Source organism: Monodon monoceros, unplaced genomic scaffold (genome assembly GCF_005190385.1).
Source record: "Monodon monoceros isolate NGI ecotype Baffin Bay Population unplaced genomic scaffold, NGI_Narwhal_1 Super_Scaffold_11, whole genome shotgun sequence".
Taxonomy (NCBI): domain Eukaryota; kingdom Metazoa; phylum Chordata; class Mammalia; order Artiodactyla; family Monodontidae; genus Monodon; species Monodon monoceros.
This window is the reverse complement of record NW_021703767.1, coordinates 96,970,456-96,998,423: the sequence shown is the minus strand read 5'-3', so window position 1 is coordinate 96,998,423 and position 27,968 is coordinate 96,970,456. Positions and strand designations below refer to the sequence as shown.

The window sequence follows — 27,968 nt, the reverse complement described above, 5'->3', positions numbered from 1 at the left end:
GCAAATAGGAATAGTTTTATTTCTTCCTATCTGATCAATGATCCTTTTATTTCCTCTTCTTGCCTGATTGCACCAGCTAGGATTTTTAGCACTATGTTGCATAGAGCCATGAGAATGAACATTCTTGTGCTCTTCCTAATCCTAGGGTGAAATAATTTGGTCTTTTACCGTTAAGTATAATGTTAGTTGTAGGTTTCTTGTATATGCTCTGTATCAAGTTGAGGAAGTTCTCAGTGCTCCCATTTTCTTTTTATCGTGAATACGTTGAATTATGTCAAATGTTTTTTGACATTGATTGATACTATCATGTGAATTTTCTTCTTTGTTCTGTAAATATGAAGAGTACATTGATTGATTTTGAATATTGAACCAGCCTTGCATGCTGCAATAAACCTACTTGGTCATGTTGCATAATTTGTGTATATATTGCTGGATTCTATTTGCTAAAATTTTGTGAAGGATTTTTGTAATTTTATTGTTGAGTGATACTGGTCTATAGTATTCTCTTTCTTCTTTTTTCTTCTTTTTTAGGTACTTTCTTTGCTTGGCTTTGGTATTAGAATAATACAAGCTTCATAAAATAAATAAATTGTAAAGTATTTCCTTTTCTATTTTCTGGAAGAAATTGTAGAATTGATGTTAATTCTTCTTTAAACATTTGGTATAATTATTCAGTGAAACTATCTGGGCCTGGAGATTTCTCTTTGGGGAGTGTTTAACTGATGAATTAATTTTTTCAGAGTTATAGGTCTATACACATTCTCTATTTCATATGAACGAGTTGTGGTTGTTTGTATTTCCTTTAAGGAATTAGCCCATTTCATCCAAGTTGCCAAATTTGGCAGAGTTGTTTGCTGTAGTGCCTTATTATACTTTTGATGTCATCAGGGTCTATAGTGATATCCTGTTTCATGCCTGATATTGGTCATTTGTATCTTTTCTTTTATTTTCTTTGTCAGTCGCCATTGCCAATTTTATTGATCTAAGAACCAGCTCTTAGACATAGAGAATGGACTTGAGGACACAGGGAGGGGGAAGGGTAAGCTGGGACGAAGTGAGAGAGTGGCATGGACATATATATACTACCAAATGTAAAATAGATAGCTAGTGGGAAGCAGCCGCATAGCAGAGGGAGATCAGCTCGGTGCTTTGTGACCACCTAGAGGGGTGGGATAGGGAGGGTGGGAGGGAGACGCAAGAGACAGGAGATATGGGGATGTATGTATATGTATAGCTGATTCACTTTGTTATAAAGCAGAAACTAACACACCATTGTAAAGCAATTATACTCCAATAAAGATGTTAAAAAAAAAAAAGAACCAGCTCTTTGCTTCAATAATGTTATCTATTTTTTCTGTTTTTAATTTTATTGCTTTCTGCTTTCATTTTTACTATTTGTTCACTCTACTTGATTTGGGTTTCTTTTGCTCTTCTTATTTTAAGTTCTTAAGGTGGGAGCTTAGATTATTGATTTGAGACCTTTTCAATGTATTTAGTACTGCAAATCTCTCTCCCTCTCCCTCTCCCTCTCCCTCTCAGCACTGCATTAACTGTGTCCTCCAATATTTGATGTTGAATTTTTGTTTTTATTCAGCTTGATGATTTTGATTTTCTCTAGAGATTTTCTCTTTGGCTTAGGGATTACATAGAAGATGTGCTCTGTTTAGTGTTCTGTGGGCACTTGACAAGAATGTATGTTTTGCTGTTGTTGAGTAGAGTATTTTATAAGTGTCAACTGGATCTTATGGATTGATGGTGGTTTTGAGTTCTATGTTCTTGATGATGGTTTTCTGTCTAGTCGTTCTATTATTAATGGGTGAAAGAGTGGTGTTGAAGTCTACAACCAAAATTGTGAATTTGTCTATTTCTCCTTCATTTCTATCAGCTTTTGCTTTGCATATTTTGCAGTTCTTTTGTTTTGGTGCATATACATTTCGGATTGTTATATCTTCTTGGTGCATTGACCCTTTTATTATTATATAATGTCTCTTTCTGTCTCTGGTAATTTTCTTTGCACTGAGATCTACTTTACCTGATATTAATATAACCATTCCTGCTTTCTTTTGATTAATGTTTGCATGATATGTATCTTTTCCATCCTTTTACTTTTGACCTGCCTATATCATATTAGTAGTGAGTTTCATGTAGACAGTATATAGTTGAGACATGTTTTCTAAGTCACTCTTCAAATATGGGCCTTTTAATTGGCATAGTAAGCCATTTACATGGATGTTATTATTGATATGTCACAGCTTGTCTGCCATTTCTTTTTTCTGCTTATTGTTTCTGTTTTTTTTAATTTTTCTGTATCTTTTTCTAATCTTCCTATGCATTACTATAACATTTTTTAGAATTCCATTTCATTTTTTTCATAACAGTTTTGTTTTTTTTTTTTTGCGATACGCGGGCCTCTCACTGTTGTGGCCTCTCCCGTTGACGAGCACAGGCTCCGGACGCGCAGGCTCAGCGGCCATGGCTCATAGGCCCAGCCGCTCCGCGGCATGTGGGATCTTCCCAGACCGGGGCACGAACCCGTGTCCCCTGCATCGGCAGGCGGACTCTCAACCACTGCGCCACCAGGGAAGCCCCATAACAGTTTTTTTTTTTTTTTTAAGAAGATGTTGGGGGTAGGAGCTTATTAATTAATTTACTTATTTTGCTGTGTTGGGTCTTTGTTTCTGTGCGAGGGCTTTCTCTAGTTGTGGCAAGTGGGGGCCACTCTTCATTGCGCTGCGCAGGCCTCTCACTATCGCGGCCTCTTTTGTTGCGGAGCACAGGCTCCAGATGCGCAGGCTCAGTAGTTGTGGCTCACGGGCCCAGTTCCTCCCTGGCATGTGGGATCTTCCCAGACCAGGGCTCGAACCTGTGTCCCCTGCATTAGCAGGCAGACCCTCAACAACTGCGCCACCAGGGAAGCCCCCCATAACAGTTTTGAGTGTATCTTTTTACCTAGCTTTTTACTGGTTGTTTCAGGTATTATATTGTGTATAACTGACTTATCTACTGGTAGAATCATTTTACCAATTCAAGTGAAGTGTAGAAGCCTTAACTACTTTCTCTTTACTCTTCTCCATTCATATATAATTATTTAACTATTTCCTCTATGTACGTTTATAACCACATCAGACAATGTTATAGGTTTTGCTCAGTTATTAAGTATAATTTAGAAGATTCAAGAGGGGAGGAAAAGTTTTTTGTATTTATATATAAATTATATATATATATATTAATAAGAATAATAAAATTAAGAAAAGGAATTATAAATGAGAATATTTCTTATTCTTGCTCTTTCTTTCTTTCTGATGCTCTTGTTCTTTCTTTTTTCCTGATGTTCCACTATTGCCTTTTTTTTAAAAAAATAATTTCCCTTCTATTTAGAAAAATGACATTATTTCAGAGTAGTCTGCTGGAGATAAATTCTCTTAGCTTTCCATCATGTGGAAAGGTCTTGATTTCTCCTTCATTCCTGCAGGGTAACTTTGCTGGATATAGGATCCTGGGTTGTGCTTTTTTTTCATCAGTTGAAAAATGTTGTCCCTTCCTTCTGGTTTCCATGATTCCTGATGAGAAATCTTTTGTTATTTCACATTTTTCTCTGATAGATAAGGTATCATTTCTTTCTTGTTGCTTTAAGGATTTTTCCTTTGACTTTAATTGTCGGAAGTTTGACTATGGTGTACCTTAGGGTCGGTTTTGACGGGGTTAATTTGCTTGGGCTTCACTCAAGTTTTTGGATCTGTAGATTTATGACCTATCAAATTTGATTTATGTCCTATCAAATTTGATACATTTTTTGCCTCATTTCTTTGAACATATTTTCAGCCCCACTTTCTCTCTTCTATCCCCTAAGACTTAATTGACACAATGCTATAGCTTTGTCATAGTTCCATAGGTCTCTGAGGATCCATATTTTTTTTCTTTTCTTTTTCAGTCTGTTTTCTCTCTGTTGTTCAGTTGGGTAATTTCTATTGTTCTATCTTCCATCTGCTGATTCTTCCCTCTGTCCCCTCCATTCTGCTTTTTAGCACATCCATTGATATTTTATTTCAGTTATTGTGTTCTTCAGTTCTGAGATTTCCATTTGGTTCTTCATATCTTCTATTTCTTTGCTGAGACTCTATTTCATTTGTTTTAAGCATGTTTGTCATTGCTCACTGAAGCATTTTTATAATAGTGGCTTTAAAATCTTTGTCAGATAATTCTAACATTTCTAACATTTTGATATTGGCATTTATTGGTTGACTTTTTAAATCATTTTGAGATCTTCCTGATTCTTGATATTATTAGTGATTTTCTATTGAAACCTGGACATTTTGTGTATTATGTTATGAGACTTTATATCTCATCTAAATCTTCTATCTTAGTTGGTTTTCTTTGACACAACTCTAGGAAAGATAAGGGGAGAATGCCACCTGTTATTGCCTGATCGAGGTAGAAGTCCAAGTTTCCTATCTGGCTTCTGTGAACTCCTGAGGAGAGTATGACTCATTACTTCTGTGCAGGGATGGGAATTTTAGCTCTGCAGTGGGCCGCCACTGATGCCACTTGGCTAGGAAGTGTACATGTGCCTATTTACTGTTCCCATATGGCTTTCACGGATACCATGGTGGAGTGAGCTCGTTATTAGAGTGGTGGTGAAAGTTTTGGCTCTCCAAAACCTTCCTCTGATACTACCCCAAGGGAGGGGGAGAAACACCTGATTACAGCCTGGTGAGGGGGACAGTCTAGCCTTGCCACTCAACCTCTGGTATCATGTTTGGCTACAGCAGGGCGGTTATTTTGGAGAAATTTGCTGTCTTGCTAGACTGCCTCTTTCCTGGTACTTTGACTAGAGAATCTCCTTCTCAAATTCAAATTACTTGATATTGTCTGCTTAATATTGCCCTACTGGTCACCCATACTTTCTTATTTAAATTGTGTAGGCTGTTTTTTTTTTTCTTTCCTTGCTTCATTTTGGATAATTTATATTTCTAAGTTTTTTCAAGTTCCATAATTTTCTAATTATCTAATCTGCTGCTAGTCCCATTTAGTGAAATTTTTATTTCAGATCTGGTATTCTTCTTCTCCAAAAGTTCCCTTTTGTAGTTTTTTAATATCTTCTATTTTCCTCCTTATTAAATGCATTTTTTTCTTTAATTCTTTAGGCATATTTGGTTTATATATAGTGCTACTTTAATGTCCTTATCTGCTGATTTAATCATCACTAATATTTCTAAGTCTGTTTTTACTGAGTGAGTATTTTCTTGATTATGGGTCACATTTTTTTACTCTTTACAGATGTTTATTAATTTTTCATGTGGTATGGGACATTATGAATTTTACATGGTTGAGTGCTAGCTTTTGTTGTACTCCTTTAAAAAATATCATACTTTTTTTTCTGGATGCCAAGTTAACTCATGTACAGATTAGTTTAATCCTGTCAAGCACTGTTTTTAAGATTTGTTAGGGCGAATCTAGAGTAAACTTTACTCTGGGGTTCAATTAGCCATACTACTTAGCCATGGCCCTTCTGGAATCTCTACTGAATGCCCTGTGTAGTCAATAACATTTCTCCACTTTGGCTGCTGAGAACTGATTCCTGGCTCTGTGTGTGCTCTGGGAATTGTTTGGCTAACAGTTACCCTCATTCTTCTTTCCAGTGTGTTGTTCTTTGTTTGACTTCATGGAGATGTACCCTATGTATATATTGAATTATATTTAGTCAAAGGTTCAAAAGGATCGTTATATAGATTTTGGAGGGTTTTTTTTCTCCACATAACACTCTCCCACCCCCTTTCCAGCACTCCACAAATTCTACTTGCCTTAACAATCATGATGTGGGATCTGTCTCTCCAGTTGAGGAAGATCATTGAGCTCTCCTTTGGTTTCTCTTTCATGTGCTGTAATCCAGAAGTTGCCTCCAGCAGAACTCAGCAATATTTGAGCTTTTTGTTTCTCTTCGCTCAGTGTTGCACCTCCTGTGCTGTCTGTTGACCAATATCCGTTGTTTATTGTAGAAGGTAAGCCCAGTTACAGTTACTCTTGGAGGATCACAAGCCCCATTTAAGTGCTACTATGTAAAGGGCACTGTCCTTTATCTCTAAACACAAGATAAACATTCCAATGTCTTTTCAGTCTTTCTTGACTGTAAATAATACTTGTGGCCCACATTCTACTTTCAAATGCCCTCCTATGTTCTGCAGCTGAGAATAAAAGCTGCAAATTTACAATCAAATGCTTCACTGTAGGAGATTTATTTTATGGTTTTTCTAGAGTCCAATCCATATGTTTCTTTCTAGAGCCCAATCCTTAAGTTCACAGTTAAAATCAGTCTCAAAAACAGAAGGGAGTTTTGACAGTACAATGGCTTGCTGTAGGGAGGTTATATGCAGCCATTTTCTGGACCGGTAACCCTCATAGTTGGAGACCTTGGACATAAAGAAGGCATTAAGGGCAATAAGAGATTAAAGTAAATTTAGAGAAATTCCCAGAGGTAGTCGTCAATGAGAAGAACATATCAAAGATAACTGCAATATGCTTTATAATCTTGCATCTGGTGGAATTGACTTCTCACTTTTCAGAGTTAAGAAAAGTTACCTCTCCCATTGTCTTAAGCAGGGGTCCCCAACTCCCAGGCTGCAGACCGGTACTGGTCTGCAGCCCGTTAGGAACTGGGCCACACAGCAGGAGGTGAGTGGCAGGCGAGTGAGTGAAGCTTCATCTGTTGCCTCCCATCGCTCCTCATCACTCACCTTACCGCCTGAACCATCTCCCCCAACTTCCATGGAAAAGTTGTCTTCCACGATACCAGCCCCTGGTGCCAAAAAGGTTGGGGACTGCTGGTCTTACAAGCTGGTGGTAGAGGTTATGGAGTAAAGAAAGTAAGTTTCTGGTGTAAACATGGCTGTATAGGTCAACATCTTTTTCTTAACCTGTGACAAAGCATACAGAAAAAAATGAAGAAAACAAGCAAAACCAAAAAGGTCCAGCAAATTTTACTTTTGTGAAATTGTGGGGCAGATTGAATCTACAGACTCGAATGTAAGAGTTTTTAGAGAGTTGATACTAGGCAGGAGCAACACAAGGAGAAAAAGGATGAGAAAAGGTAAGAAAAGAAGGAAGGCAATAATAAAGATTTGTATAGAAACTGATGAAATAGAGAATAGAAAAACAGGAGAGAAAATTAATTAAAACCAAAAGTTGGTTCTTTGAAAATGTTGATAAAATCGACAAACATTTAGCTAGACTGAAAAAGGAAAAAAGAAAGATGACTCAAATAACTAAAATCATTAATGAAAGAGGGACATCACTACTGACCCTAAGGAAATTTAAAAAGAAAATAGGATATACTACGAACAACTGTGTCACAACAGATTAGATAACTTAGATGAAATGAACACATTCCTAGAATAACAGCAACTACTGAAACTGACTTCTAAAGAAATAGAAAATCTGGTTAGACATTTAATAAGTAAAGCTAGACTTATCATGGTGATCATTTCATAATGTATTTAAATGTTGAATCACTATGGTATACACCTGAAACTGACATAATACTGTTCCTTAACTATATTTAAATTGTAAAAAAAGGTAAAAAAATAAGTAAATAAAATAGTGTAGTATTTGTGTGTGACCTACACACATCCTCCTGGGGAAAAAAAAAAAAAGAGAGAGAGAGAGAGAGATAGAATTAGTAATTTAAAAACTTCCCAGGGCTTCCTTGGTGGCACAGTGGTTGAGAGTCCGCCTGCCGATTCAGGGGACACGGGTTCGTGCCCTGGTCTGGGAAGATCCCACATGCCGCGGAACGGCTAGGCCCGTGAGCCATGGCCACTGAGCCTGCGCCTCCGGAGCCTGTGCTCCGCTACGGGAGAGGCCACAACAGTGAGAGGCCCGTGTACCGCCAAAAAAAAAAAAACCTTCCCAAAAGAAAAGTTTAAACTGAGATGATTTCAGTGGTAAATAATACCAAACATTTAAAGAAAAATTAATACAGATTATTCACAAATTATTTCTGTTATCTTGTAACAGAAAATTTTAAGGAATCCACCTAAAAAAACTATTAGAATTAACAAGGAAATGCAACTAAGTTGTGGGATTAAAGATCAAACTATAAAAATCAATTGGATTTCTATACACTAGCAATGAAAAATCTGGAAGTAAAGTTAAGAAACGATTCTAGTTATTATAGCATCGAATAAAATACATAGGAACAAATTTAACAAAAGAAGTGCCAAAATTATATAATGAAAACTGCAAAACATTGTTGAAATAAGTTAGATACTAAAATAAATGGAAAGACATCTCGCGTTCATGGATCAGATAACTTAATATTGTTCAAATGGCAATACTCCCCCAAATTGATCCACAAATTCAATTCAATCTCTCCCTACATAAAAGCAAGAAGTAGAACAATGTATATTGTATCTGTGATAGATAGATAGATAGATATTTGTATCACTTATATTTTCATAAAGTCTGGAAGGATTTACAAGAAATTAATAAAAGCATGCAAGCATTAATGTACTGCCAGCTTACATTTTGTGGTAGTTGTTACATTGAAACTGGGTGAATGTGGGAGCAAGGTAGCTTTATTCACTGTTCTGCTTTTTATATTCTGTGCATTATTTTAAAAAAGGAAATGGGGAACATACAGGAGTAGGAATTCCCACCCCAGCAGCTTGTAATGTAGCCAAGGCTGATTTACAGAGTCAGACCAGGATCACTTAGCTCATCAATTCAACAAATAAGCTCTGTGTGGAGGTACTCCTTATAGGACGTGTGGCTTCACATTACTTTGGACTTCCAGAGAATATGACTAAGACTAAGATGAGAGCAAGTGAGGGGAAAAGGAGATCAGAAGGAGGTCACTCACTAATTCCAGTGGGATCTGAACTTCTTTATTTCATCTCCATGGCAGCGGTAGCTAAGACTCTCCCATGTTGCTCCAGTTGGCCTTTTCTTGGCACCGTGGTTGCTTATCCAAAGGCAGAGGAGATCTAGAGGAGGTGAAAGGTTTATCTGAGGATAATTGCTGCTCAAAGGAGTAGAAAAGGTGAGGACAGAAGGAGAAAAAAATGAAAAGGTGTGTGGAGGAGTTCCTGCTGATTCTATTTAACTTTGGGTACAAGAGGGCAGCAGATGGACTTTTGAGAAGAGTAAAATTAGCCAGCTCTTTGACCTCGATCCATGTTTGGATTTGTTCAGATTTTGGAGCTCAGATCACAAAATGGGAAACATTTTGTTGGATTAGCGTCATCTGAAAGTGGGAAAGACTTTCCAGAGGCCTTACCATCTTTATGTAAGAAATCCTCCTGTCCCAGTTCTCTTTTACCTTTCTCCACACTTCTGCTTTGTACATCTTTCTGAAGTTAATGAATTGAAAACTATCACTGCTTAATTGCTTTTAGCGATGGACCCCTGCATGGGTGGAAATGGATGTGCTCACATCTGTCAGAGTGAGCATGGCGTGGCCAGGAGTGCCTGTCACCCAGGGTACCAGCTGTCTGAATACAAAAAGGCCTGTGCAGGTTGGAAGTTGAAACTGATGGATTAATTGGGTAATTGTTTGAAATTCTGTGGTAATTCAGTTTTGATTAGTCAGACCAGCTAGGAGAAAGGTGTTTTCATTTATGCTTAAAAAAGAACATTTATATTCTTATTTGATCATTCTGAAAGGTATTTTTATGAAACTGTAAAAACTCAGTGAAATTTTTAGTTACAAAAAATGATCTGGTGTAGTTTCAGAATTAATTCTTTTTGTTTTCTGTTTTTCGTTCTGAAGTGAATTCCAGAATTAATATTTCAAAACCTTCCATAACCTCACAGGGAGTTTTTTATTATAGGCTACAGAAGGTGGGGATAACCTTTGAAAAGCAACTATGTGCAAATGAGTGCTCTCAGAAGTTAGGAATAATTAAAACCAAAAAGAAAGAAACTCTATAACTACAAGGTTACTTATTTCTGTTTCCTAGAAATAGCAAAACAGACACACTTCAATTCAAAGATGAAAGTGATAAATTACTTCGTGACCAGAACTGATAAATGAAGTCATTCCTGTGGGACTGTCTTTGTTTTAATAACTTCTGAGAAATCACAGAATCCTTCATTTTTATCACAGCATTTCCATGAAATGAGAAACAGTTTATTTGCATTAATTAAGAAAATACAAAATGCTTCCTGACTTATGGGACTGATAAACACTTTAAGAAATTGAAAAAGAATTAGACATAAAAATTAGTGTGAAGTTAGTTTTTTTTTCTTTAAGCCAAAACCAAGATAAAGTTTTCTGTGGATTATGTTAACGTACTTTTCTGACAGAGAACATTTCTGCTTTGGTCCTCTGTTTGCATAGCACCTACCTTGCTGAGTTTCTGACACAGAATAGGATCTTATTAAAATTTGTGGAAAATTGACAAATGTATACATATATAGATATATACATATATCCATACTTATCTATATAATATCTTTTTCAAATTTTTATTTTAATAATATCTGGTACATTATTCCTAAAAAGTCTGTCCCCAAAGTTACTGCCTATGTAGGGTTTTATAAGTACCTTAGAAAAATGAGTATTTCCTCTTAAGAGTCCTGGTGGGGGGTGGCATGCAGGACCGTACAATGAGGAGGTTCTATTTGGGAAAATAATGGTGAGACCTATCCATTTAAAGGGGGGCCTGCAGAAACTACATGGGCCACAAAATGATGTTATACTGAATAGACTTGGCCATCAGTGTCAGGAGAGAGAAAGGGCACCAGTGTTTAAATGGCATTGCCCTATAACAATCTTATGTACAATATACACCATGGATTGCTACATATGAAGACTCCAAATCTGCCTTGTGTATGGCCACTTGTACTGTCTTAAATCAGAGAGACACATTTTTGGTTAAGAATTTGATATATATTCATGAAGACAAATTACAATGACTTCTGCCTGTATTATTAGAGGATAGAAAAGGTCTATTTTTTGTTTGTTTTCTCTTTCTTCAAATTAATAGATACTGGTAGGTTCTAATAGGTAGAAAGAAGTGTTTGAGAACATAAGACCTACAGTAGAGTTCATGTCATTCGCAGTTGGTTTATTTGCAAATATGGAGCCTATGTGGTATTTTACTGTTACGTTTGATGTTGGGGGTTGAGAGGCAGGGGATGCTTTAGTGCATTTTTATAGTTTACAAAGAAACCTTAATTCCAGCTCTGAAGACACAGATCCTGTGTATCTCTTTCTGCAGATGTAAGCGAGTGTGCCGAAGGGCTTGCTTCCTGCCGCCATCTCTGTGTGAACACAGTGGAATCTTTCACTTGTGCCTGCCACCCTGGTTTTGAGCTGGGAGCTGATGGAAAACAGTGTTCAAGTAAGTGGCAATAATCGCAGCCCAGGAAATGTGTGGTGTTTTACAAGTATTAAACAAGAGTAACAAACAAAAGAACTACACTGAATGTCTTGCCAAAGTGGAAGCTCCTGAGAATGTTTTCCCCTGGGGTAGGCTGGGTGTGGGAGCTTCGAAGACCAACCCCCTCATTTTAATTTGACAAAACAGGGGCCCAGAGTCAACAGAAAATGGTCGGTATCATGATCCACTGTGTAGACCACAAGGACTAACTAAGTCTCAGGTCTTCTGACTCGGGGCTGTCTTGGACCCATGGCTCTCCTTTGTGAAGAGTCTGTCTTGCTTCACCACCTCTGCTGTGCAATATTTATTGAACACTAATAATTCCAGTGTAAAACTCAGGGAAAAGGAACTAGCAGGAGTGAAGGAACCAGCAGCACAAGGGGCGGCTCTAGATTGTAATATCATGTCTGATTTCCCATCTCAGTTCCAAAGATGCCCTTTCCAGTTCTCCACATCTTAGTAAACCATCCATTCTGGGCGGAAGTCAAAAATTCAATTATGCAAATGAGTAAGTGACAGAACTGGGACTTGAACTAGGGTCTTTAGGCTCCAAATATACTATCCTTTTAAATTTGTTATGTGTTTGTATACATCATATGTCTCTTGATCAGTTTTAATTAAGGAAGAATAATAAGGCTAATGATAAACAGAATAAATTATGTAGTGTTTTTACCTAAGCTGTCTCATGAAGAGACATTCTTAAGGTCACTAAGTTTTTCATTGTCTTCCAGTGCATAAAACTCTAATTCTTTAATGCCTGGGTTGCCAGTGTAGCCTTAAGGTCTGTTGGTATATCTCTACTGCTTAAAGACAGGGCAGTTTTGCTGCAGTGATATTTGTCTTTTAAAGAGCAAACTAAATAACATGGAAGAGAAGAATTAACTACTAATTAGGATATAACTTCTTTTGAAGTGAATCTTTCTCTCAATGCCCTGAGGAGTCCTTTCAGGCAGAGAGAAATGTGGATGTTTTTTTCTTTCTTATTAATATCTTGGCTTTTTAATGTGGCCAGAGGTTTAGGAGGTGAGTACATTTTACAGATGCCTGAAATAAAATCCCTTGCAATCTGACTGGTGAGTTCTCAGTTATCATGAAAGAGGGGGTCATTATTGCTAATGAGTCATGAGGTATATAGGCTTTCTGTGAAAGTTACTTGGGAAAGCAATTTGCCCTAGAGTTGAATACATTTGGTAGAAGTGTATTTTTACATTTATTTCCTTCATGTGAATATTTGGCTAAGTTCTTTGTGTAGCTCTCACCAGACCTCAATATTTACTAACTGACATACAAAACTTTCTTGGTGAAAACTGGTATTTTGAGTGCTTTAAAACTTGTAGGTGGGGTAAATATTTTCAGAACATGGTAATGTTTAGCAATGAGGGACTTCCCTGGTGGCGCAGTGGTTAGGAATCTGCCTGCCAATGCAGGGGACATGGGTTCGAGCCCTGGTCCGGGAAGATCCCACATGCTGCAGAGAAACTGAGCCAGCGTGCCACAACTGCTAAGCCTGCACTCTAGAGCCCACGAGCCACAAATAGTGAGCCTGTGTGCCAGAACTAGTGAGCCCACGTGCCACAACTACTGAAGCCCACATGCCTGGAGCCCATGCTCCGCAACAAGAGAAGTCACCGCATTGAGAAGGCCCTTGCACCGCAACAAAGAGCAGCCCCAGCTCGCTGCAACTAGAGAAAGCCCGCGCAAAGCAGAGAAGACCCAACACAGCCCAAAATAAATAAATAAATAAATTTAAAAAAAGAAAAAAACAATGAATTGCGTGTTCTTCATGTAACAGTATATTTTAGGCAATATTGTTTTAACTTTTTCCTAGGACAACAATATTTTGTATTTATATCATTTCTTCTCAGAGGCTCTCAAAATACTGTATAGCATAAACATCGAATCCTCAAAGTGTGCTATGAATGAACTATCACTATCTTGTGATTAGAAATTAGAAAATTCCAGATCTAGCATGGTTAAATAAAACTGTCCCCAAACTACCAAGCAGTATATAGTGAACCTAAGTTCCATATGTATTTAATGCATATTTAATATATTGAGAAAATAATGATTATTTGCTATCTATGAGAAACCACGGGGATCAGGTTTTAAAGTTTTTTTAAAGCGTATTTTTAGGTATGATAGTTAAACAGTGTCATCTGTATCAAGAACGCAGACTCTCAGCTTACTTCTAGTGGCCAGTTCTAGATGAGTATGCACATGTCTGAGTCCCGTATAGTTTAGCTCTTTATGAAGTTACAGTAATGTCATTTATATGTAAAGTACCTCCGGCAGGCTTACAGCTGCATTGATCACAGGGAAAGGAGAATAGGAGCCAAACTTTGAAATATGTCTCCCTACAGAGTATATGCTAACATACTGTGAAAACTAGCAGTTCCCTTAATTATTTCAGCCTTTCCTTTAGCTCTCTTATTTTGCTGTGTCCTAAACTAGCTGTTTCTAAACCCAAAGGCATTCTTATTTTCAACAATAAATTCATTAGCATAATCTTTTTTTTTGTTTATTCAATCATTCAAAACCTATTTGTTTTTTAATTTTAGCACTTTTTTTTAACATCTTTATTGGAGTATAATTGCTTTACAATGGTGTGTTAGTTTCTGCTGTATAACAAAGTGAATCGGCTATACATATACATATATCCACATATCCCCTCCTTCTCGGGTCTCCCTCCCACCCTCCCTATCCCATCCCTCTAGGTGGTCACAAAGCACCGAGCTGATCTCCCTGTGCTATGTGGCTGCTTCCCACTAGCTATCTATTTTACATTTGGTAGTGTGTATATGTCAGTGCTACTCTCTCACTTCATCCCAATTTACCCTTCCCCCTCCCCGTGTCCTCAAGTCCATTCTCTACTCTCAAAACCAACTTTTGAACATCTGTTATGAGCTGGGTAATACAAGATGATGAAGGTACAGAGGAATGAGCACAATGACAGGGATGTGCCCTGGGCGCCCTAGACACATGGCTGCTGCCTAGCATAGACTGGAAGCTGGGACCAGGGAGCATGATTTCTGTACGTGTAACTATACAGCAACATAGCAGATACCTTGGCAGTTTGAATGGTGGTACAGGCTCTCAAGGAATACCACAATCTTAAGTGCCCTTGTCCTGTTCTTTCCCATCTTTCTTCTTTCAAAGGATTCAGGAGTTAAGAATGGAAGGAAATGAACCAATGTAGTCGCTCTCATTTAGAGGTGTGTCCAAGCAACACAAATGAAGAACAGTAGAGGCCAATGGTGAAAATAGCAGAGTATCTAATTCCATACTTTTAACAAGGATGTAAAGCATTCTTTTATTTTTCATTTTCTCACTTAGAAAATCATTGATTATAATACCTGTGTGCTCAGGAAAATTGACATCTATATACTGAGCTGGATGCCCCCCAAAGTGCCCCAAAGTAGTGGCATGTACCACGATCAGCAAATTAGTGCTCAAAGTAAGAGAATGTTTATGTAACAAGTGACTCTTGTATACATCAAAGCTGATTAGCATAGGAACATGATACCAGTTACATATAATCAGCTAGTTCATTGGTTTTTTGTTCATAGTTTTGTTCCAAAGCCATTTTTCACAGTATTTTCATGTACTCACAGCCTTAAAAAAGGACAGATATTAACATACCATTAGTTTGAGAGCAGATATGTCAGCTGTATTTGCTTTCTGATCATTGATTCAATACACATATTTTTTACATTCTGAAAATTTCCAGACGTTAAGTGTCCTTTAAGATACGTTTAATAACCACTGGTGGACTCATTACCTTGCTGCCACACTGTCAGTTTGACATTATTTATAGGTTTATAAGCTTTTTGATATGGTCTAGCTATTTACAATGCTTAATAGTCCTCAGACTTTTACTTTTATATGCTTAGAGTGTTGACAGATTTCCAATAAAGTTAGTCATCTCCCAACAGAGAGAGTGTACCCATTGTTGCCATATATTCAGATTTCTCTGTTATTATGCTAATAATTCTCTTTTGCTTGTTTTGGAAAGGGATTGAATTGGAAATTGTCAATAGCTGTGAAAAGAATAATGGTGGTTGTTCCTGTCACTGTGAACATGCAGTTGGTGGGCCCTGTTGCTCCTGTAACCATGGACACCGGCTTGATTCAGATGAGCAAACATGCATAGGTAATGTATGGTAAATGCCATCTTCCTTCAGAGGTTGCCCTGGATTCATTTAGCCCTTTCTTCTCTAATACTTAGTGCTCTAATGTAGCCACATCTCTCAAACTGCAAGAAGTAAAGTGAACAGTGTCTTTGGCTGCTGGATAAATGTAAAAGAAATACTAATTGACAGAAGACATCATTGTGTTTAGATATTTGCTTTGAAGTTAAAGGAGATTTAAAACTTATTAGCAATATATATGGACTTAACAGTTTTATTTCTGGAAAATATTCTAAGGCCTATCTAACCATTTAATGTAATTTGTAATTCAAACAAAAATGCCACCATGCACGCTAATTCTCTCCACCACAAGCAGAAGCAATCATGTTCTTTGGTTTTCAACTTGGTGATAATTTGGATGTCACCTTTGACATGGCAGGTAGCTACGTTCCAAAAGAAAACTTTAAAAGATGTTATTCTTTGGAAATCCCAGCTCAAAACTATTTTTAATGGATAACTTTTTCTACATATTATCAGAACTTATATCATTTGAGGCAATGAGAAGAATAAATTCCACCCCAGCCTTGCTTCATAATGAAATGTTTAATCTAGAACTTCTGAGAAAAAGGAATATCTACTAAAAATAGGAAGAGTGAGCATCAAACTAAATTACTATGTGCTCTGGGTCTGAGAGCACCTACAAGCCCCTAAAACAATTTGCCATCATTCGAGAATTATGACACCATATTTGCTTGTTTTCTTTTGTGATACTTTATATCACCTTTCTTAAAAATTATGATGTGAGTACTAAAAAAAATCTTTGACCATTTCATGCTACAGTATGATCTGAGGCAAACTGAAGTACCAAAAGAGAAGAGGTGAATTTCAAAAGCCTAAGTCACTGAGATTTTTTAGTTTGGCACTAATGTGACAGAGTGAACTTCAAGGGATTTTGAAGTATTCTGGTTTCATAAATTATTTAACCAAAACAATGTCATTACTTGTTATTTCTTGATCGAACATCACCTTCTGCATTTTTCTCAATGTCTATGGTGATTAACTTAATGAAACCAGTTGATTGCCTTGCTTCTTTTTTGTAATGAAAATTATGCTTATAATTTTCTACCTTGCTAACATTTGTATCTCTGGAAAAAATAAAGGGCTTCCTTTCTTCTTTGCTTCCTCGCTCCCTCCCTCCCTTCCTACCTTCTTTTATTGACTGTTGGGTAAGGGAAACTGGAATTTTGCTAAACCTTTTGTTTGCAACTTATAGTTTGATATCTTTCCTTATTCTTTGAAAAGTACAGTTCAGTAAAGTTCTTATTTACAGCCAGAAAAAATAGCATCTGCCAGGGTCAAAATGTAGAAAATTGCATATTTATGACATTTCAGCAGTCAACATGACAACATTGTTTTGTTTACGGCTCAAGTTTATTTCATTTTCCAACAATAAATAACACTCATTCCTAAAGACCAAATCTTCACTAGAGTAAAGGCAATGATTTGTTTGGAGTGTGCATATACATACTCGGCTTATTTGCCTGAGAACAGATTAAGGCCATGGATGCTTTGTAAAACATTCATGCATGAGGGAAATTAAACAATTTTTAGTGTATTTTAGGATCAACTTTCCTTTTACATAACTTTCCTTTTACACAACTTTCCTTTTACAAATAAATGTGTTCTAGTCTGCAAATGGTCAGTCTTGCCCAAATGCAAAAATTTATTAGGGCTAAAACCTAGAGATGTGTTAACGCAATTTGAAAGACAACTATACAAAATACAAGTGTCTGACCAGCAGTAAGTTCACTAAATTTAACAATTGGTAGTTATCAGAAAAAAATTTTATTCTAATCTTTGGAGCTTTATTCAGTGACTATGTGTGGGGGGTAGATACAGAAGGTCAAGTTTTTTCAAGGTTTACGTTTGATGCTTTTCTGAAGTCATAGTTGAAATGTTTAATTGTTTCACCTGACTGCAATTAATGCTGTAGTTTTGATTAGGGCTAAATTTTTAAGTACAGGTGAATTTCTCTGCGATGCTGCAATATTTGGTGTATTGGCCAATGTAAATAGGAAAAATATGATCATCAGAGAGGAAGAAAAATAAAAAATAAGCAAGCAAAGATATTACCAAATAAGATCTGGAAAGGAATCAAGACATTTAGGAAAACAGGTGATATAAGGGTTGAAGGGACAGGGCATTTTAAGAAAGGAAGAATGGGGTTTCAGATGAGTTCTGTACATGAGACAGAAATAACCCCAGAGGAATGATAATAGAAGAAGAATCCAAAATGGGTCATAAAATGATAGATCGAGGAATTCATTTTTCCAGTTATGTGATGCAATTGTGCTCCTTACTGTTTGAGAACAGGGAATCATGAGACGTATATGTTTAGAGGCTCTGGTGATATCTGAGAAGACTTTTAAAAAAATCTTGAAATAAGAAAATCCAAAAAACATAATGTTTTAGATAAAATGAAACTGAATTTTTTAAAGTTTTTTTTTGTCCTCTATATTCATGCTACATAATACAAAGGGTAAATGAAGTTTTAATATAAGAAAGGAAAAAAATATCATCTAGAGTTTTGTGAGTAGCACTGCTTGTGACATTTTGCAGGAGAAAGAATGTTTTGTGTCCAAATGACCTTCATTTGGATATTTTATGGTGACCCCTAACCTTAGCTGATTGATTGCATTTTCTTTCCTTCCTTTCTCTTGTCTGCATTTTCTTACATTGGTACCCTTTCCTAGGTTAATTGAGACACTGACCTTTTATATCTGGGGCCGCTCATGTAGTTATGGAGCAATGGGATTTTGTAAACTCAGCACTGACAGGCCACCCAACTTAACAAGTCAACAAAGGGGGTAGAATTGAACTAAGGACCTATAGTCAAAAACCCTGACCACACAATTCCCAGGTGTCTAGCCTGGTGAAAGCAGTGGGTAAAGAGTCTGTTGCTACCCTTTAGCCAATTATATTATAAATGATCCCCTCAAAACTCAGGATAAATCGATTAGGCTTTGGCTGAAAGGTTTCAATTTGACATCTTCTGGTGCATTTTTATTTTCTGCAGGGCAAATAAAGGAAGACACATGCCAGATTGTAGAATCCTAGAATAACAGTGCTGAAGGAGACTTAAAGATCATCATTTAGAAAGCTGTTTATCTGCTAGGACATTCCAGGGTAATTGTGTCACCAATTATAATAAAAACTCATCCCAGTCAAAGCATCATCGAAAAGTTCAAGCAAATGCCCTGAAATATTCTGTAATTTAACACATAATATTTAAAATGATTGTCTGCCCTCTCTCTAAATTGCCTTTATCCACTTCTCTTCCCAGTCACGTGACTTCTTTTTGCTTGGGAACGTTCTTTCATCTGAAGTTCCAGAAGAACAAACACATGGGGGCCTAAGACTGCCTCCTCTCTGCAGCTATTAAATGTCCACTAAGTGGAATTTTTTGGCTCTTCTTCTCAAGCTGTTTTTTTGTTGTCGTTCTTCAAGTTCTCTGTTTGTTCAGTTAGATTGCTGTTTAAACTGGAAAAATAGCAGAGACCTCTTACCCTGTGCTTATAAATGCATTTGGAGATTACTTACAGCCTTTTCAAATAAATACCAGGCATAGAAGCATGTCAGAAACGTAAACCCAAATGCGGCCTCATTTGTTTTGTGTTATAGTCTCTTCAATGTCTGTGCTCAGTAACCTGAGAAATAGAAAATGGTTAGTAAATCAGTTTTAATTTTGAAGTGAGGCTTATCAGCACCTTTAAAGGTCAGTTAAATTCCTGCCCTTAAGTAACAGAGATGTCCTTTCCCCCTTTAGACCTTGATGAATGTGAGAGTGGAGAAGCCTGCTGGGCCCAGCTCTGCATCAACTACTTAGGAGGCTATGAATGCAGTTGTCAGGAAGGCTTTCGGATCAGTTCTGTTGCTTGTGGATGTGATGGTGAATTCCTGAGCTCTAACGTGAAATTCCTGATGTGATGGGGCAATCAATGGAGGGGGAATATCTGAGGCAGAGGGTTAGGGTGGGAAAGGGAAGGCTTTGACACTAAAGAGACTTGGATCTCTCTGTGGCTTAACCATGTTCTATTATATGAACTTGGGTGCTCTGAGCCTCAAATCCTCATCAGTAAAGTGAAGACAATAATGGGATTACTGGGGAAATTAAGAAAAGTAATAAATGTAAAGTGCCTGCTACTGTGATTGACATCGAGAAATCACTCAACTAAAAGTAGCTATTATTATTATAATAATAGTCATCGGCCCATAATCCCTTTTACCTAATTTAATATATATAGGCAAGTGAGAGATTCCAGCAAGCCATAGCACACTGCCACAGGAATTGCTCTTGGCTAGCTTGACTGTAGTCAGAGGTGATTACTGAGTGTCCTTCTCCTTTAAGGGCAATAGCAAAAGGATTGCCGGTTCATGAGCCACAGTCCAAATCTGTATCAGAATCCTTTATATATCTGATATCAATCTAGATAATGCAAGTTTTAAGGTGAGTCATTTTATAATTTTCTAACTTATTTGTTGAAATTGATTCACTTCCCTTTTAGATGACTTCTAGCTGATAGGTATATTTTTATATGATAGGAGAGTTTGAATTCAGTGAGTAGAGTTAATTCACTTTTTTATACCATTAAGAAGGGCTCATGTAAGTCATTGCTGTAAATTACTTTAACGAGTTTACCTTAAATATATAATCTTTAAATTTTCATTTGTGATTATTACCATTATTTTGAACCTTACTTTTCTTGAAATCAAAGATTCGAAGGTTGTTACCTATTTCAATAATAGTCAAATTATATAAGAAGACTTTAATGCCTCAGAGAAAATAGTGTTTCTTGGATTAAAGAAATAAATTCTTGTATTCTGTTGAGGATGATAGTTGTGTTTCTTCATAGAGGTGCCAAGCTCCCCAGCCTTGCAGTAAAGAACATGCAACTATGATAACAGCAAAGATACATACAACTATGATATCTATATATTCTAAACACAGTAGAGCATATTACCACTTACACCTCCCATCCAATTAACAGGGCCAAAAAAAAATTGAATTTCATGTACCATCTGTTCTTAAGCAAAGTGAGCCAAGAGACGATTGTGAATATACATACTTGGGTACACACATCCAAATGGAAAAGGTATCCACAATCTGAGGCCAGACCTGGAAACTCAGCTTCATAAATGAACTTTTAGTATATTGAACACATTGATCAAAGTCTGGACTCAGATGTGGACATAACACCAGTAAGTCATATGAGATTAAGGCCTAGCCTTCATCCATCTCTAAAATTCTCCACAAACTGTGCACAGAATTATGCGTGGAATAAAGGCTTCACCATAGATATTGAATAGTTCAAGAGTGAATGAACATTCTGCAAAATGGTACACAGCCTAAGACCATGTAAGTTTTAAATTCTTCCTCAAATCTCATGAACAAGCTCTCAGAAAGACCTTGTCTATGTAGGTAAACTATGGTAAACTTGGAAATGAGTGAAGGAAAAGTAATTGGCAGGATATATTTGAGGAAGAATTGGGGCTATGCTTTCTATATAGCAATACATTGTTATTGGTTAATAAAGGTGACAGATATGCCCATGTGTTCATAAGGTCTGTTTTATCTCTCAACGCCTAAGAGCAGACACTTTAAATTTTCCCAGATGTGGATGAATGTCTGGACCTCAGTATCATCTGTGACCAACTACGTATCAACTCTGTGGAAAACTATGAGTATACTTGTGAGGAAGGCTGCAGAATTGGAAGTGATGGAAAAACTTGCATCTCTAAGTTGCTGTGGAGAGTTTTATCAAATCTCTTCTAACCGACTTCAACCCTTGTCTTGTCCTTTGGGAGCACGGAGACCATATATTCTTTAACTAAACCTGTCCTCCCCTTTCTCTCTTCACAGACTGAGATCTTTCTTTTCCTTTTGTTCTCTCTGCGGCAGTTTCAACTCTGTGCTTGCTGCTTCTCACCTTCATTTACAATAGGCGGTTTGAAATGGCTTTCTCAAAGAGTTTTACCTTTCAGCTGCCCCCTGCCTTGACTGTCTAGTTCAGACTCTCATTTTTCCCATCAACGCTTGCTCAGTTTTTCCTTCTTTTAACCAGCATGTGGAATCCAGGTCTTTCCCTGTGTGGTCTGAGCTTTAGATGATGATGAGCTAAAGGAAGAAGAAGAGGAATTAGATATTGTGAAGTTTCCACGTCTTCTATTCAAGAGCCCACCTCAACTGCTTCATTATGTGGCCACCTCTCTGCCTCTCACCCACGAAGGTGAAGAAGATGAGCTGGAAGAAGGGAAAGATATTCGAGGAGAACTGACTGCTTTGCACAGAGTTGGTGCATGAAAGCATGTATCTCATTAAAGTCACCTCTTTTCTCCATTTTTAGATAGTTCACATAAATCTTTCATAGACAATTTCATTATCAATGTTTAATGCCATCAAGTGTTTTAACATGATATTAGCAAGAAAAATGGGACCAAAATTACTTCTTCAAAGCTCCCTATGAAATTCATCATCTTTTGTCTTTCTTCCCTTTAGCACAAAAAAAGGTTGCTATGTAGGTATGTGTGGACCAAGGGGTGCAGGGGGATGGGCGCTATTGAAAATGCGATACAGTGAAATGGAGCTGAAAAATAGCTTTGAATTAGCGTAATGGAGAGAAGGATTGGGACCTTTTAGTTCTAACAGTTTAAACTCTACTAGAAGTCATTTTGGTATAGTTCAAATTTACCTTAAATAGCCTTAAAATCTAGACCCTTTCTAAATTTTAAAATGCAGAGAACCAATGGTTCAATATGCTCAAGTGGACCAAGAAAAAATATCTTTACAAATGTGAGCAGTTTTTCTTATATATCCATGCAACGGAACTCAAGCATCAAATCGCTTCTGATCAGAATAAATTAGCATAACCTCTTTCAAAAGTAACAGTTTGCAGCCAGTCTGCTGCTTCTTTTTCTTTTCTTTGTAAGACAGAGCTGCTCTTTTTGTTCTCCCTCTATTCCTTGTATTTTAAGAGCATCAAAGCTTAATGATTTCTTTAGAAGACATTCAGTAAAAGAGCAGATTTGTTTATACGCTATGGTCAATGATAATAATATCAATAAATACATCTGCATAATGGTAGAAACGCTTTAATGTTACTGCATTAGACTCCTGATACTCTGGCTACTCAAAGTCAGAATAGAAATAGTTCAGGACTACCAAGACAGTCAGAACTTGAGTGGCCAAGATCTAGAGAGAAGAGAAGCTCAGACAAGTGAGATGGACAATCTGTGCTCCTTTTCTCCTTGAGCCATTTGCTAATGTATGGGCTATGCACACAGAGAAGCCAGGAAGTCTACCGACAGCTGCAAGGAGAGTAAGGAGCTAAGCATAGTTATCAGCAGTATCATGCACGGTGCTAGAGAGGTAGAAGTTGGAGTTGAGAATCTGCCAAGGTGGAGAAGCCTTGCTAAACATGACAGGCTTTCAACTGGGACATCTGAAAGACCCCATCTAGAAACAGGGGCAAATCTTAAAATGGAATGAGCCTTAAAAAAACAACTGAGATAAAGTCTATCCATCCTTATTCAGATTAAGGTAATTTCCCTCAAGAATAGAACAGATAAACACATTATGGTACATTTATACGATAGAATACTATATAGCCATAAAAAATAAACTAGTGGACACACAATATGTGTGTCTCATAAACATTATATAGAATGAAAGAAGCTTGATACCAAAGAGTACATACTTTATAATTCCATTTATATAAAGTTCAAAAATAAGGGGAAATAATCCATGGTGATATAAATCAGAATAGAGCTTAATTTGTAAGGCTAATGATTAAAAATCATCAAGTCACCTTTCAGTTTTTGGGGTGCTGGTAATAATCTATATCTTGGGCTTCCCTGGTGGTGTAGTGGTTGAGAGTCCGCCTGCCGATGCAGGGGACACGGGTTCGTGCCCCGGTCTGGCAAGATTCCACATGCCGCGGAGCGGCTGGGCCCGTGAGGCATGGCCACTGAGCCTGCGCGTCCGGAGCCTGTGCTCCGCAACGGGAGAGGCCACAACAGTGAGAGGCCCGCGTACCGCAAAAAAATAAAATAAAAAAATAATAATCTATATCTTTATCTGGGAGGCATTTACATGGGGTTGTTTACACTTTGGGAGAAAAAAGTATGAAGTGTACACGAGTTCTGTGCATTTCTCTGCATGTATATTAAATCTCAGTAAAAAGGCTTACTTGGGGAAAAAAAAAAAAAAAAAACTTTGCATAAAACAGCCTGGAAGGAAAAACACTGAAGTGCCAGGACCATTGATTATTTTTGTGTTCAGAAATTAATGGTAATTTCTTTTCATTTTTTACTTTCTTAAATATCCTAAATATTCTTTAGGGACTACTTCCAAGCTCTATTTTAAAAGGTATCTCTTTGCTATTGTCTTTTACTGGGACTCTTTAGGAAATGTGCTCAAGGATCATGTTTATTTGTTTTTTGGGACATGAGGGTTTCATCTTTATTTTCAGTGATGTAGACAGTATGGGTCCACTAAGATGTTATTGCATTCCGGTCTGTTTAGATTCATACCTTCGGACATGATTGCACGTTGAGCTGTGAGGACTGCATGAATGGAGGCTGGTGCCAGGAAGGAAAGAGTGGATGCTCCTTCCCAGCTGGCTGGGGAGACATTCTTTGTAATGAAAGTAAGTGATTCCTTGGAGCATTGGTAAGAGAGTGATGAATTTTCCTTTACTGCTGGTAAACTGTTGGTCATGAGCTCTTTACATATGTTCTCCCCAAAATGTTTTAACAAGGTTAACAATTGATATGGGTGAGAAACCAATTTATTTGTTGTGCACAAAGAATGTCTGTGAAGCACTGAGGTTTCAAACTGAACATGTGATTAAAATGGGAGATTTTGTGTTCCCTGGGAAACTTGATGTGCTGTCTCTTGTTCATCCATGGAACGTAAAAGTTTATAAAGGATCCTAATATTCTAGGCCTATAAAAATCCCTCCATTTAAATAAATCATTAGGCCCTGGCAAGCTACTCCCAATGAAGAAAGAAAAATGAAAGGATTTGCGTTACAAAGTACAGTTAATGGAACTGCTTGACTGTTTGCTGCCTCTTTTTTGTTTGTGTTTTCTTTTTCTTTTAAACAATATGTAAGTACAGCCAATGACACTTGTAAGTTTTTTATATGTCTCTCATGAGAAAATGTCAATGATTTGAAAAATAATACCTCTAATAAATTTTTTCCTTTATATTTTAAATGGAGGTATATTTGCAGATACTAAAACTGACAAGTAATAAAAACAGAATATATTGACTCTTTTTATTTCCTTTTTCTCTTTTTAAATTTCCCTTATAAATTTTTTAATAAAAGAGTTCTCTTGGTCTTTGTGAATGGCTTGGAAGATGATATGAGCAGAATTTCTTTTGAAGCCCCTGCATGTGAGAAGAAAGAGCACAAATATTGTTTCTATTATGAGATGGATGCAAAACTTGAATTATAACATAGTGAAGTGGTTCCCCCAGAATTACTAGTTAGAGTGTGGAGGCTCTTCCTGAAGCATCACTCTGATCATGTCTCCCTGCTGCTCAGAAAGTTCAGGAGTGTCCCATTTCCTGATACATAAAGCTTTATGCTTCTAATCTAGTTACTGGCAACCATCTAATATCAGGCCCTCATAAATCCTTTTCTCTTTTTATCCACAACTCTTTGACCAGCTTATCATGTCCAGCAAGCTAAACCACTCACTACTTAATGCTTTGCACTTTTCAGCTTTGTGCCTTTTGCTAAACTGCCATCTTTGTCTATTGCCATTTATTGCCAGAAGCTTTATTTGATGGCCCCAGTCTAATCACAGCTATTTATATTTTCTGTGGATTTAAAGCCTCTCTCTCTCCTTTTCTCTCTCTCTCTCTCTCTCCCTCTCTCCATTGAATTAGAGTTAGCTATGCTTCTGTTCCATTTCCTTACTAGTCTGGAAGCTTATTGGCCAGGTCCTAGTCACATTTCTCCAAATTGGAGGCACCCGTGCATGAATGGATAAAACTTTGTATTGAGACTTCCAGTTATATGGACCTGCTGCTTGACATAGTCAACTGTATAAAACCGGGATCAAATAAATCTTATTGCATGACTATTAGGAAGTAAATGTTTTCCCTATATTATAAATTTTTTTGGTAAATATGCATCTTCCAAACCCTTGATCCCTAACATGTCAGCATGAGAGATGAAACTAAAAATCTATTGCAAATGCATCAGAGTAAAACGTCTGACGCAAAATTAATATAGAAATGTTGAAAATGAACTTCCTGATAAAATGAAGATAACATGACCCCTTCTTTGGCTTTGGAAAACCTTGAGATTCTCTGTGTGTTCACATGGTCTAGAAAAGGGCAGACTGTCCCTGAAAACAGAAGCTTATGTCTTCTTTGCATTTCCTGTCTTTCTTTCATTCTTCTTCTACAAAAATTAAAACAGAACAACCCAAATTGGAAAAAAAAAAAAAGTGCTCAGTAATTCTTTAACAAAAAGGGAGAGCAAGAACACTTTCTTAAAAATCCCTATAGGGGCTTCCCTGGTGGCGCAGTGGTTAAGAATCCGCCTGCCAATGCAGGAGACATGGGTTCGAGCCCTGGTCCGGGAAGATCCCACATGCCACGGAACAACTAAGCCCGTGCGCCACAACTACTCAGGCCTGACACCACAACTACTGAAGCCCATGCACCTAGAGCCCGTGCTCCGCAACAAGAGAAGCCACTGCAATGAGAAGCCCGCGCACTGCAACGAACAGTAGCCCCAGCTGGCTGCAACTAGAGAAAGCGTGCGCACAGCAACAAAGACCCAAAGCAGCCAAAAATAAATAAGTAAATAAATAAATTTATTGAAAAAAAATCCCTATAAGCTGTAATAAATGGAAGTGACCAATCATTCATCACTAGTATTTCTAAGAGTACCAGCTCTTCAAATGCAGCAAAAGACATTTAAAAAAAAAAAAATCTGCAGGGATCTGGAAAGTTGGTTTTCCCACGGAGTAGATCTTCTAGCCCAATATCCTTATTGATCTATAATGAAAACATCTACTTGGATGTTTTAGGAATTTCTCCAAGTAGTTACAATGAAACAATTACCACATATTAATTTTAACAGCACATTTTAGAACTCCATTTCTTTTGAAGAGATTTCATATTAACTGTCTCATTTGTTACTGTGAGACTCCATCCAGTGGAAAGAGAAGATAGGGGTATTTTCATATGACAAATGAATGGACTATATATTATATGGAAGGGAAGATTCATGACTTCTTCCAAATCATCCAGCTATGGTTTAGCGCGCATGTTTGTTTTAAACTTTTCTTCTCCAGGATAATTGCTCTGTTTGATGTTAATGAAGTATTTAGCAAATCCCTGTGCGCCGTGATATCATATTCTTTTAGTGGGGGACTACCAGATGATAGTGTTGGTATGCCAATATTGATGCCTTGCTATAACCCAGATACTGTGCAAGCTATTTAAACTTGCCTAGCTTCATTTTCCAGGTATATTTATATATATATATATATATATATATATATATAATATATTTAAAATATATATATATATATTTTTTAAAATGTGCCATCTATAGTTGCTGTAAGAATTCAAAGACTTACTACATGTAAATTAACAATGCAGGTCTCAACCAGTATTTGTTGCCAGTTTCTTTCTCTCTTACTCCTTTTGTTTTCTCCTTTCCTTTTCATGGTAACCTCGAGCTTGAAAGCAAAGAAAAAAGCAAATAAGAAGCCAAGTTTCCATATTAGCAGCATCTGGAAAGATGTGGGTGGGTAGATGGCAGAGGTGATATAAATGTAGTTTTACAATATTTAGCCAATTATGACAAAATGTCAATTTAAATGGTTACTGACCTTATCTCAACAGCTCTATTTGCTCAAGTTAAGCTTAAAGTCATAGACATTTCCCCCACTTTATTTATTTTTAATGGAATACTAAGCACTTCCCCCCAAAACAACAAACCAAAGAAAACAGTTCTTTGCTTGACTTTGTCAATCTTTGTGCAGGATACCTTGGAACCCTCAAGACAGTCTTAGTTGCCTTCATTTCCAGTTAAAAATCCATGGCTTTTTTTCTACATTTTCTTCCCATTTTTCAAAATAGAAGATGCAGTTTGTTTCTCACTAAGGTTAGTAACATATATAGAGCAAAAATGTTTAAGTAGTTCTGAAAATGTGAAGGCTAGAGTTTAAGGAACAAGGTAAATTTTGCGTGTAAAACTTGTTAGCAGTTCTTCAGTCAGCATCATTTTAACTAGCTGTATCAGTAATTCCCCCAGCAATGATGACGCCATCCAAACTAGGAACAGGCCAGAGACTCTTCCTGAGTCTGCAAGTTACAGAGATTTTAATAACTGAGAATACATTCTAATAGAAAGACAAGCTTTTATTCTCTAAC

General features: G+C 37.1%; 1 protein-coding gene across 1 annotated transcript in view; it reads left to right on the top strand.

Moving 5' to 3' along the window:
* LOC114890324 (EGF-like and EMI domain-containing protein 1) overlaps positions 1-27,968 on the top strand; it is a 124,596-nt gene that overhangs the window by 34,081 nt on the left and 62,547 nt on the right. Inside the window, exons 3-9 of the mRNA XM_029213737.1 lie at positions 9,390-9,509; positions 11,217-11,339; positions 15,391-15,528; positions 19,332-19,454; positions 21,664-21,858; positions 22,230-22,237; positions 24,087-24,210. Of these exons, the coding sequence (XP_029069570.1) occupies positions 9,390-9,509; positions 11,217-11,339; positions 15,391-15,528; positions 19,332-19,454; positions 21,664-21,858; positions 22,230-22,237; positions 24,087-24,210 (831 nt within the window). The remainder of the gene's footprint in view (positions 1-9,389; positions 9,510-11,216; positions 11,340-15,390; positions 15,529-19,331; positions 19,455-21,663; positions 21,859-22,229; positions 22,238-24,086; positions 24,211-27,968) is intronic.